The 12,453-nt window shown below is 43.2% G+C and overlaps 1 protein-coding gene across 5 annotated transcripts in view; it reads right to left on the bottom strand.

Annotated features, from left to right (window-relative positions):
* The window catches only part of PTPRG (protein tyrosine phosphatase receptor type G), a 607,840-nt gene that overhangs the window by 210,820 nt on the left and 384,567 nt on the right, over positions 1 to 12,453 (bottom strand). For all 5 annotated transcript variants that reach the window (XM_034776330.1, XM_034776331.1, XM_034776327.1 and 2 more), the window contains exon 5: positions 12,084 to 12,179. In XM_034776330.1, the coding sequence (XP_034632221.1) occupies positions 12,084 to 12,179 (96 nt within the window). The remainder of the gene's footprint in view (positions 1 to 12,083; positions 12,180 to 12,453) is intronic.

Here is a 12,453-nt window from a genome sequence, read left to right as displayed (position 1 = left end):
AGCTGCGAAACACCATCATCCAAAATCCCTGGTCAGAGCCATCCTGCCACCCATAGGGAAGGTTGCCATGAACTCCATCATCCCCAACTGTGATCGGACATCGTCATCACCAATGAGGACCGGAAGATCATCATGGTGGATGTCACAGTGCCCTTTGAGAACATGACCCCGGCCTTCCACGATGCCCAAGCTCAAAAGGTGGAGAAATACGCCCCTCTGGCCGAAACCTTGAGAGCTAAGGGTTACCAGGTTCAGACACATGCGCTGATCATCTGTGCCTTGGTTGCATGGAACCCCAGTAATGAGCGAGTGTTGAGGGAATGTGGAATCGGTCAACGCTACACTCGGCTGATGGGGCAACTCGTGGTGTCAGACACCATCAGGTAGGGTTACCATATTTCCTCATTAAAAAAAGAGGACACTCCACGGGGCCAACAGCTAAGGACAGCGGGGCCTACTGTTACAGCTGGTCAGGAAGTGGTTTTCGTCCCTGTGAGAAACCTTCAAACAAAGTGAAAAACTTTTCCTTTTCATCTAAATTTTTCTTCATAAGATTTTGAGTTTTCACCCAAAAGGTGAAAGCCCCTGCCCAAAAAAAGAATATTTTTTTTCAACTCAAGCCCAAAACTTTTCTCAGTTTTCAGCTAAAAACCTTCAGTTGATTGTTTTTGATTTTTCAATGAAACCCCAAAGAGATACTTGGAATATAGACATTTCCTGCAGAAGTTTTCATTTTGATGATAAAGCCCTTTCAACTGAAAACATTTCAAATGAAAATTTTGACCAGGTGTACACACCACAACCCTGGCAGATGAGAGAAGCAGTTCACCACCCACCTCATTCTGCTGGAAGAGCTACTGAAGAGCTCTTTAAAATAATCAGAATGTACAGGTGACCAGTTTCTGAAGCCATCTACCTCCCTTCTTGGTGGGCCAACTGCTGGGATTCATGGCGCCACTGGGGGTCAGGGAAGAGACAATAAGGTCCAGCCTAGGATGGTCTGATCTGAGTTCTCCTCACACCTGAGTATCCTGTGAGAGAGCGACCATCTTTTATTCCTGGCTAAACTGGCACTGCTAACCGAAAGTGTGTGGGTAGGTATCATGGGATGGTACAATACCTGAGCACTTATAAACCTTCAGGTTAGGCCAAACGCGGACATTCAAAGAGCACATCAAGAAGCTGAAAAAGAAAGTGAACCCCTGCCAGGAATTGTGTATGCCAAAAACTGGCCATCCCAAAATGTGGCACTGACCCCAAAACACTCCGAGCAACCTGTCTTGCCCTGTGTTACTCAGCCACGGAGAGCCGTGTCCCTGTCATGCTCGAGCCATGCACACAAAAACGATAGTGAACTTAATCCTGCAGCCTTATCACAGGGACTTTGAAACCATTTCTCACACTGTTGCTATACTGCCTCATGGGGACTGCACCTGCATCAGTGAGAAGGGATGCACTCAGTGAAAAGGAAAGACAAAAACAGGTGCGTGATCCAAGACATTCACAGCATGGACACGGTCCTTGATGAGCTGAGCCAAATCTACTGTTGTTTGTATGCAAGTAATTACTGTATTCCCTTATAGATACAGTATTTTTCTTGAATGCTGCTTAAAGTGAGGTTATGGTCAGGACAGCAATTGTGTACAATGGCACCTTTTCCCTCACTGTATCTGCTCCGATGTCTTCAGCATCTTGCTATACATATGCGAGACATGGATGCTAAGAAATCAGGACATTCAGAGCAGGGTGGATTTGATTTAAATCAAATTGATTTAAATCACTAGTCAGGAAGACTCAATTTAATCATGTATTTCTACATAAAAGTGCATTCTTGTTGGTCATTATAACCTTAATACATATTCTTCACAACTCTGAGATAGAGGAGACCCAAACTGGGTCTCTTTTATGGCCTGTTGCCATAGGTTTTTCCCATCTAGTGAGAGAATGGTATGGTAGATCTCAAATCAATGAAGGTTACGCTCAGAAAGACCTCAAGACTTCTGGAATATGCTGCTCAAACAGTTTCACTTTTGCTTTTACTGCCTGTTCCTCCCTTCTCACATTTATCTCCAGACTTCTTCTCCTTGTCCAGATCTATTCCGCCCCCAACAATCTTCTATTCATTTAACTTTTTGAAACTTTGCACTTTTAGAGAGAGGTAAGGCATTGACTATGTGTACACAAATTTGCAGAGGGACAATAGGGGTGAAATCTGTTATTTCTTACTTCTAGATATTTATTTATTTATTTATTTATTTAAAAACATTTTTTTGCTGTTAACAAGCATGTTATCTCTGGAGACCCAAATCCACAGTTTGAGAACTGCAAAACTAAGTAGCTCTGATGGTATCTTCTAGACTGAGCACTGAGTCCCAGTGGGTAGATAGAAAGGTAACCTAAATAACCTATACAGAAGCCCCTGGAATCTCATAAAATTGGGTCCCTAATCCATGAACTATTGGAACTCATTTTCAAAACTTTTCTTAAACATAACATGACTATATTGTTTCACACTATAGAATTAGAATTTAAAATCCCTATTCCATGATGAGATATCTTTGAGCTATAATGTAACTTAATTAAAACCATCTTTAGACAGGTTTTTTCCTCAAAAAGCATTTTATCAAAAAAGTCTGATTTAAATAAAAAAAATCCAATTAAAAAAAATTTTTTTTTAAATCATTGATTTTTATCCACCCTGATTCAGAGGCTTTCTGCCTTCAATTTGAAATGCTACAGGCAATTGATGTGCATTAGCTCCACCTCCTATATGACTAATGAGGAGGGAACTGCCGTGGTTATAGGTAACCGTTATGCTCTTCTTGATACAGGAAAGAAGGAATCACTCCCTACAGTAAAGGAGGAGAAGCCTCGTACCCCTAAGGCTGGAGAGTCTGCTGCCACCACTGCGAATAGGAAACGTAGGGTAGTGGTGGTCGGAGACTCTCTGCTGAGGGGGACGGAGGCGCCCATCTGTCGCCCTGACATTTCATCTCGGGAGGTATGCTGCCTGCCGGGGGCCCGTATCCGAGACGTTACGGAGGCATTGTCGAGGATTATCCGGCCCTCTGACTACTACCCCATGCTACTCATCCATGTGGGCACAAATGATACTGCGCGGTGTGACACTGAGCGGATCAAGAGTGACTACAGGGCTCTGGGAGCACGGATGAAGGAGTTTGGAGCGCAGGTGGTATTCTCTTCAATTCTTCCTGTCAAAGGTAGGGGCCCGGGCAGAGACAGATGCATCATGGAGGTGAATGCCTGGCTGCGAAGATGGTGTCGCCAGGAGGGCTTTGGCTTCCTAGACCACGGGATGCTATTCGAGGAAGGACTGCTAGGCAGAGATGGCGTTCACCTTTCGAGGAGAGGGAAGACCCTATTCGGACACCGACTGGCTAACCTAGTGAGGAGGGCTTTAAACTAGGTTCGACGGGGACAGGTGAGCAAAGCCCACAGGTAAGTGGGGAACATGGAGACCGGGGAAATGAGTCGGAAACGAGAGGGAGTGTGGGCTATATTGGCAGAGAGAAAGGAGAGTCAGGAAAAAACTGGGAGGAAAGATCAAACCAGTATCTTAGATGCCTATATACAAATGCGAGAAGTATGGGGAATAAGCAGGAAGAACTGGAAGTGCTAATAAATAAATACAACTATGACATTGTTGGCATCACTGAAACTTGGTGGGATAATACGCATGATTGGAATGTTGGTGTGGATGGGTACAGCTTGCTCAGGAAGGATAGACAGGGGAAAAAGGGAGGGGGTGTTGCCTTATATATTAAAAATGTACACACTTGGACTGAGGTAGAGATGGACATAGGAGATGGAAGTGTTGAGAGTCTCTGGGTTAGGCTTAAAGGGGCAAAAAACAAGGGAGATGTCATGCTAGGCGTCTACTACAGGCCACCTAACCAGGTGGAAGAGGTGGATGAGGCTTTTTTCAAGCAACTAACAAAATCATCCAAAGCCCAAGATTTGGTGGTGATGGGGGACTTCAACTATCCGGATATATGTTGGGAAAATAACACAGCGGGGAACAGACTATCCAACAAATTCTTGGACTGCATTGGAGACAACTTTTTATTTCAGAAGGTTGAAAAAGCTACTAGGGGGGAAGCTGTTCTAGACTTGATTTTAACAAATAGGGAGGAACTCGTTGAGAATGTGAAAGTAGAAGGCAGCCTGGGTGAAAGTGATCATGAAATCATAGACTTTGCAATTCTAAGGAAGGGTAGAAGGGAGAACAGCAAAATAGAGACAATGGATTTCAGGAAGGCAGATTTTGGGAAGCTCAGAGAGCTGATAGGTAAGGTCCCATGGGAATCAAGACTGAGGGGAAAAACAACTGAGGAGAGTTGGCAGTTTTTCAAAGGGACACTATTAACGGCCCAAAAGCAAGCTATTCCACTGGTTAGGAAAGATAGAAAATGTGGCAAAAGACCACCTTGGCTTAACCACGAGATCTTGCACGATCTAAAAAATAAAAAGGAGTCATATAAAAAATGGAAACTGGGACAGATTACAAAGGATGAATATAGGCAAACAACACAGGAATGCAGGGGCAAGATTAGAAAGGCAAAGGCACAAAATGAGCTCAAACTAGCTACGGGAATAAAAGGAAACAAGAAGACTTTTTATCAATACATTAGAAGCAAGAGGAAGACCAAAGACAGGGTAGGCCCACTGCTTAGTGAAGAGGGAGAAACAGTAACAGGAAACTTGGAAATGGCAGAGATGCTTAATGACTTCTTTGTTTCGGTCTTCACCGAGAAGTCTGAAGGAATGCCTAACATAGTGAATGCTAATGGGAAGGGGGTAGGTTTAGCGGATAAAATAAAAAAAGAACAAGTTAAACATCACTTAGAAAAGTTAGATGCCTGCAAGTCACCCGGGCCTGATGAAATGCATCCTAGAATACTCAAGGAGCTAATAGAGGAGGTATCTGAGCCTCTAGCTATTATCTTTGGAAAGTCATGGGAGACGGGAGAGATTCCAGAAGACTGGAAAAGGGCAAATATAGTGCCCATCTATAAAAAGGGAAATAAAAACAACCCAGGTAACTACAGACCAGTTAGTTTAACTTCTGTGCCAGGGAAGATAATGGAGCAAGTAATTAAGGAAATCATCTGCCAACACTTGGAAGGTGGTAAGGTGATAGGGAATAGCCAGCATGGATTTGTGAAGAACAAATCATGTCAAACCAATCTGATAGCTTTCTTTGATAGGATAACGAGCCTTGTGGATAAGGGTGAAGCGGTGGATGTGGTATACCTAGACTTTAGTAAGGCATTTGATACGGTCTCGCATGATATTCTTATCGATAAACTAGGCAAATACAAATTAGATGGGGCTACTATAAGGTGGGTGCATAACTGGCTGGATAACCGTACTCAGAGAGTTGTTATTAATGGTTCCCAATCCTGCTGGAAAGGCGTAACGAGTGGGGTACCGCAGGGGTCTGTTTTGGGACCGGCTCTGTTCAATATCTTCATCAACGACTTAGATATTGGCATAGAAAGTACGCTTATTAAGTTTGCGGACGATACCAAACTGGGAGGGATTGCAACTACTTTGGAGGACAGGGTCATAATTCAAAATGATCTGGACAAATTGGAGAAATGGTCTGAGTTAAACAGGATGAAGTTTAACAAAGACAAATGCAAAGTGCTCCACTTAGGAAGGAAAAATCAATTTCACACATACAGAATGGGAAAAGACTGTCTAGGAAGGAGTACGGCAGAAAGGGATCTAGGGGTTATAGTGGACCACAAGCTAAATATGAGTCAACAGTGTGATGCTGTTGCAAAAAAAGCAAACATGATTCTGGGATGCATTAACAGGTGTGTTGTGAGCAAGACACGAGAAGTCATTCTTCCGCTCTACTCTGCTCTGGTTAGGCCTCAGCTGGAGTATTGTGTCCAGTTCTGGGCGCCGCATTTTAAAAAAGATGTGGAGAAATTGGAAAGGGTCCAAAGAAGAGCAACAAGAATGATTAAAGGTCTTGAGAACATGACCTATGAAGGAAGGCTGAAAGAATTGGGTTTGTTTAGTTTGGAAAAGAGAAGACTGAGAGGGGACATGATAGCAGTTTTCAGGTATATAAAAGGGTGTCATAAGGAGGGGGGAGAGAACTTGTTCACCTTAGCCTCTAAGGATAGAACCAGAAACAATGGGTTTAAACTGCAGCAAGGGAGGTCTAGATTGGACATTAGGAAAAAGTTCCTAACTGTCAGGGTGGTTAAACACTGGAACAAATTGCCTGGGGAGGTGGTGGAATCTCCGTCTCTGGAGATATTTAAGAGTAGGTTAGATAAATGTCTATTAGAGATGGTCTAGGCAGTATTTGGTCCTGCCATGCGGGCAGGGGACTGGACTCGATGACCTCTCGAGGTCCCTTCCAGTCCTATAATCTATGAATCTATGAATCTATGAAATGTACCACATAAGTGGAGAGAGACCTGATATTATCAAGACAATCAGACAAGCAAACTTGAGTTTGTCGGACATGGGAGCAGAGGAAGATTGCCAAAGCAAGGTTTGCAGGGCCTGGTGCCAGGAGCAGGGGGCACCTGCCATGAATGTGACAATGAGAATGACTGGCTGGGATGCAGTATGGGGCACTTCTCAAGGCTCTGTGAAGACAGCGAATCATGGCAGGAGATTGCTGGCCAATTCTTCCCATGTGTTTTGTTTACTGTGCCCTGTGATGACATTTTCGGTGCTTTGCACTCTGAGAGAATAGATGTATGTCTGTGTCTGCTCCCTATGCATCCAAGGAGATTAATCTGCTAATTTTTAATGACAAAAGTGAGTTTTGACTTCTATTAGGAGCACAGAGCCAACTCATCTGTGGGAGAGTCAGCTGGATTCTTTCCTGCCTTGTGCATCTCCAACAAGCTGCCGGGTGAAATTTGATCAAGGCTGATCAGGGCTTAAGTCAGACTTAAATTGCACACAGGCCTCATGCTGGCCCTCTGCATGGGGGGGAATTTCAAATCAAATGCACAATATTGGCTTTCAGATCCCAGTTTGAGATCGCAGTCTGGCAGTCAGAAAAAACACTGCTTTACTTGCAAACTGAGAACATCTGATATGGAGTCCTTGAGAAACAATCAACATGGAACTCCCCATGGTATTATTTTCAGAGAATCATTTTTCAGGAGTATAACCACACTCAAACAAACTCAGATTAACACCTATGAATGCATGCTGCTTGCACCTGCAAGAATTTCTCATTCAACTTAACCTTGTAATTTTATTCACTCATGAGGTCAACTACCCTGACAACATTTAAAATAATAATAATAATAATCATAAGGCTTGAGATAAAGTCTCTGAAAGCAATGAGAAAAATACAGACTTCATCAGCACTCATTACAACCAAGTTCTAATTGCTTCAATTTAGTCAAGTTCGGATCCAATGTACTATACTTGGAAAGTGCCCTTGAAACATAATGAATTCAATAAGGAAAATTCTTATATGATCTAAGTTAAATTATTAAAAAGGAGGAAAAGAAGGGTTCTTAATTATTTAATGTTTCACCAATAATTATATAGCTCAGTATAATATTCACTTACTGGGGAACCTGAATTTAGAAGGAACATTTGTGAATATCAGTCAAGCACAAAACACCTGCCAGACCATAAATTCAGTGTGGTGCACACACAAATCCAGTCTAACACTGCATTAAAACCTTAGGAATAATTCAAGCCTTCATTTAATGGCAAACCCTAGCAAATCCATTACACGATACAATATTTATGTAGAAAAATAGGCACTATTTAATTTTCTTTTTGTATTTAAAAAACAAGCTTTGTCCCATAATTAATCCAACACTTAGAAACATATTCCTAGGTGGTGAAGAGAGTTTGAGAACCGCTGCTCTAGAGTAGCCCTGATTAGGAAGAGCTGTGTCTCATTGGTGGATGAGGTTGGGCTGAGGAGAGCCCCGAAGGCTCCTTTGCCCATTACCCAAGAAGTGGAAAAGGCCCAGGAAGTGGTCGGGGGAAGAGAAAGAGAAAGAAACTTTTTTCAGATGTCTCTAAAAATTCACTGTGATTATTTTTTGTATTCCTCCACCTGCAAAACCAGGTGCCTTAGTTACTGTGTGTTCCACTTTACAGGGCTCAGACAGCGCCATCAAACCCACTAAAAACAGTGTAAGATCGTGCTTTAGTATTGTAAAACATCCTGATTTTAAGGTATCTTGAGCCTGGTTGAGTGCTGTGGCTCCTTGGGGGAAGCAGGGAATCCACATTTTTCAAATTGAAAAATCCTCATTTTTCAAATTTTTGAAACCAAGCGTCTAAAGGATTGGAAACAATGAGTCTAATATTGGACGGACAAGTAGTATGACACAAAAATCAGACAGCGACATCCCAGAATTTTCTGGGCGGAAGTTAGAAAACCATTCTTCAAGGTGACTACTTGCGAGTAGTTATTTAAAACTGTGGTTCTCAATGCCGGTTCACCATTTGTTCAGGGAAAGCCCCTGGCGGGCCGGGCCGGTTTGTTTACCTGCCGCGTCCGCAGGTTCGGCCGATCGTGGCTCCCATTGGCCGTGGTTCGCCACTCCAGGCCAATGGGGGCGGTGGGAAGCAGTGTGGGCCGAGGGACGTGCTGGCCGCCCTTTCCACAGCCCCCATTGTCCTGGAGTGGCGAACCACAGCCAGTGGGAGCCGCGATTGGCTGAACCTGCGGAAGTGGCAGGTAAACTAACCGGCCCGGCCCGCCAGGGCCTTTCCCTGAACAAGCAGCGGACCGGCTTTGAGGACCACTGATTTAAAACATCAGGATCAGTAAGGTTATTTGCAAAACACCCCAAAGAGTGACGTTAAGACAGTGGCTCTCAAACTTTTTTACTGCTGACCCCTTTCACATGGCAAGTCTCTGAATGCGACCCCCATTATAAATTAATAACACTTTTTTATATATTTAACAACATTATAAATGCTGCAGGGAAAGTGGGGTTTGGGGTGGAGGTTGACAGCTCACGACCCCCCCATGTAATAACCTCGTGACCCCCGAGGGGTCCCGACCCCCAGTTTGAGAACCCCTGTGTTAAGAGAAGTATTCAGCACCTAGTAGTAGTAGAGAGGGAAACCTTCTCTTCTTTTTTTTTTTGGTTTAAGTATGGATTCACTAGCTCCCACTCTGCGATATGCCCCAGCATGCAATATGAAGCTAGATTACAACCACAATGGAAGCCCACTGGAGCAAAGAAGAAGCCTGCAGAGAGTCAGGGGTGTTTCATATTTAGATATGCATCATGGTTTGCAAAGGTTAATAACTATTTCCTCTCCTTGGGGATATCCATTTTAATTTTACAGCTGTTTATTTTGTCTTAAATCAGATTACAAAGGTCATCTGAAGCTTTTTCTTTCTATTCAGAACCACTGAAATACAGAAGTTCCATATTTCATAATTTCCCTATCCCCTAACCCTCCAATCCTGCAAAGACTTACACATGTGCCTATGTGACCCACTGGTCAGCATGTGTCCTGCATCCCTGATCCGTAGAGCACACAAGTCTGGTCCAGCTGACAGCTATGAACTATGGCTCTGTAGCTCAAGACACTTGTTTTCAGCTCTAGAGACTCCCCAGTTCAACCCCGGGTGTTGGCCAAGATTGCAGCTGTCCTGCTTAACCTTGAAGTCAATGGGGCCACTCCAGCCGTGCCGAATTCAGCACAACTTTAAATCTTTGCAGGATCAGGGCCCAGATAGCTAGACATTTGCACAGGTGACTTGTCATCCTTTCGTACAGCTACCCTGAAGACAGTCTTCAAACGGATCCAAAAAGTGAATCATTAACACATACCTGATTTATAATTCAAACTTGGAGGCAGAAAAATTAGGAGAAAAAAAAGTTTCGTTGCAGCTCCGAGGCAGGCCTGTCATCAGGTCAATATGCCCCAGATTTAGCTTAGTCCCCTTCTTTGGAAATGATCAGAGATCTGGGAGAGTGTTCAGCAGATTTTGTGGCTCCTGCACCACAGAAACCCAGCTGCATCATCATACAGATGTCACATCATTAAAGCCTTGCAGGCCTAGGAATTTGAAAAATGTGGATTCCCTGCTTCCCCCAAGGAGCCACAGCACTCAACCAGGCTCAAGATACATTAAAATCAGGATGTTTTACAATACTAAAGCTCGATCTTACATTATTTTTAGTGGGTTTGATGACTCCGTCTGAGCCCTGTAAAGTGGAACACACAGTAACTAAGGCACCTGGTTATGCAGGTGGAGGAATACAAAAAATAATCACAGTGAATTTTTAGAGACATCTGAAAAAAGTTTCTTTCTCTCTCTCTTCCCCCTGACCACTTCCTGGGCCTTTTCCACTTCTTGGGTAATGGGCAAAGGAGCCTTCGGGGCTCTCCTCAGCCCAACCTCATCCACCAATGAGACACAGCTCTTCCTAATCAGGGCTACTCTAGAGCAATGGTTCTCAAACTTTAGTAGCCGAGAACCCCCATTTTGATTTAACATTTTGCCGTGGACCCCCAAGCCTTCCTCTGCTCAGCCCCAGGTCCCACCCGCACTCTGCCCTCCTCTCAAGGCCCCATCCCCCGCTCCAACCCTGTCACTCCTCTTTCCCCATGCATATTTCAGTGACGTCAACCCAATGGAGTATGACAATTTATACCAGTTGAGGATCTGCCCTCTCCTCTTTCACATGGAATCTGGTCAAAATCAAAGAAAAGGAGAAGATGAGCTATTGTCACTTTGGACAGCGAAGTCAGGTCTGCCCATCTAACATAAAGACGACGACACACGTTTACCCATGTGTCCCTATTCCTTTCAATGGAACAGAATCGCCTCTTCTTGCAATCACACGTCATAGGTTTTAATTCAGCTTCACAAAAGTAATAAAAAGCTCAACCTACTCTTCAGGACAAACCCTCCACTTTCCCAAAGGTGTGCGATGCCTCTGAAACTCATTAGAGAAACAGGATGTACCATGAGCTTTGTTGTTCTTCTGAAAAAGGAACCTTGTGTAACCCACATACCTTCTGGGGGTGGTGTTCTGTCCCCTTTAGTGGCACCGAAACCACTTAGAGAGAGAAAAACTAATGAGTCTACTCTACATCCTTAGCTAAGAGCCAGTTCACTTTTAGCTCATTCAGTAGAGGCTCGTACACTAAATTCCAGAGGTCCCAGGTTCAATCCCACCTGCTGACAACCGGGGTCTGTCGGTGTTACAATTGCACCTGGCATTGGCCACTGTTGGAAGACAGGATACTGGGCTGGACAGACCATTGGTCTGACCCAGTTTGGCCATTCTTATGTGCTTATCTTTAGTTGTTTCACATTGTTCATTAGATACTACTCTGTGACAGACCAGTGGGGTAAAGTTGCTTCAACACACTCGCCTCAATTTATCCTCCAGTCAGAAAAGTAAAACCTCTTTTCTGCTGTAACGTGACAAAAAGGGCCCACACTGCTGAACACCACCCCAATTTGACTTGACTTGCCAGCCCTCATATGCAGCAGTCTCTATAAGGGGCTGCAGGGCTCAAATGTGCCAAACCAACGAATGAACTAACTGAACATTTATATTCTTGAAAATACATTTGAAAAAAAGAAATGCATAAATTCACACAGTTGGAAACGTGGTCTGCCCAAGAACTTGTTACCACGGCAATTCAGAATCAGAGGCTACTAAAGAAAACAACTTGACTGAAGTTATTGATTAATCTGCTGGCAAATTATGTCTGAGTTTAAAATTTTCTACAAACAGAAGCACTTTTATATAAGTCTGTTAACATTCTGAGAACCTGAGCACCATGCTTCAGCAGCAAAGTAAGTTCCATGATAAATGTGCTCTCCAATCTGTGCACGAGTCAAGTAGCTATAAAATCAGAATAATTCATGCAAAACTTTTCATTATGTTTCTAAACATACTTATTTACATTTTAAATCACACATTAGACAATATGAAATATCTTTCATTTAGACAGGTGTGACCGAGAAAACAGATGCATCCATTAAACAAGAAACAATTCAATGAATAAAATGAATAAAAAAGAGGTGGCGAACTCTTTGGTTTTAGTACTTTAGCCACTGTATAACTTACTTGAAAAAACACAGCTATGGCTCCTATTATCCGGTTTTCTAAAATTGCTGCTCCAAAACTGTCAAAGTCATCAGGATTGTAGAAGTAAATCTGCATCTGTAAAAATTAACACAATCCAATAAATTGTCTATTCCTGTAACTTTTAACTGAGGTGACATACAGTGCTGCCCTTCAATCAGATGTTTCAAATCCAAGATAAAAAATATTACACAGCAGTATTCCTTTAACTAGCATTTTGATTAACGGCATGGCTGCTTTACTAGGACAGTAACCAGGGACCAGATTCAATGCAATGAATTTTAACAACAAACCAATGGATAAACAGCGCAGCCGGCCTGTTTAAATGGCATACCCATTTTCTGCCAGCATG

This window comes from Trachemys scripta, chromosome 7 (assembly GCF_013100865.1).
Source record: "Trachemys scripta elegans isolate TJP31775 chromosome 7, CAS_Tse_1.0, whole genome shotgun sequence".
Lineage (NCBI taxonomy): Eukaryota > Metazoa > Chordata > Testudines > Emydidae > Trachemys > Trachemys scripta.
Note: the sequence above shows the minus strand (reverse complement) of the source record. Positions and strands in the feature narration are given on the sequence as shown.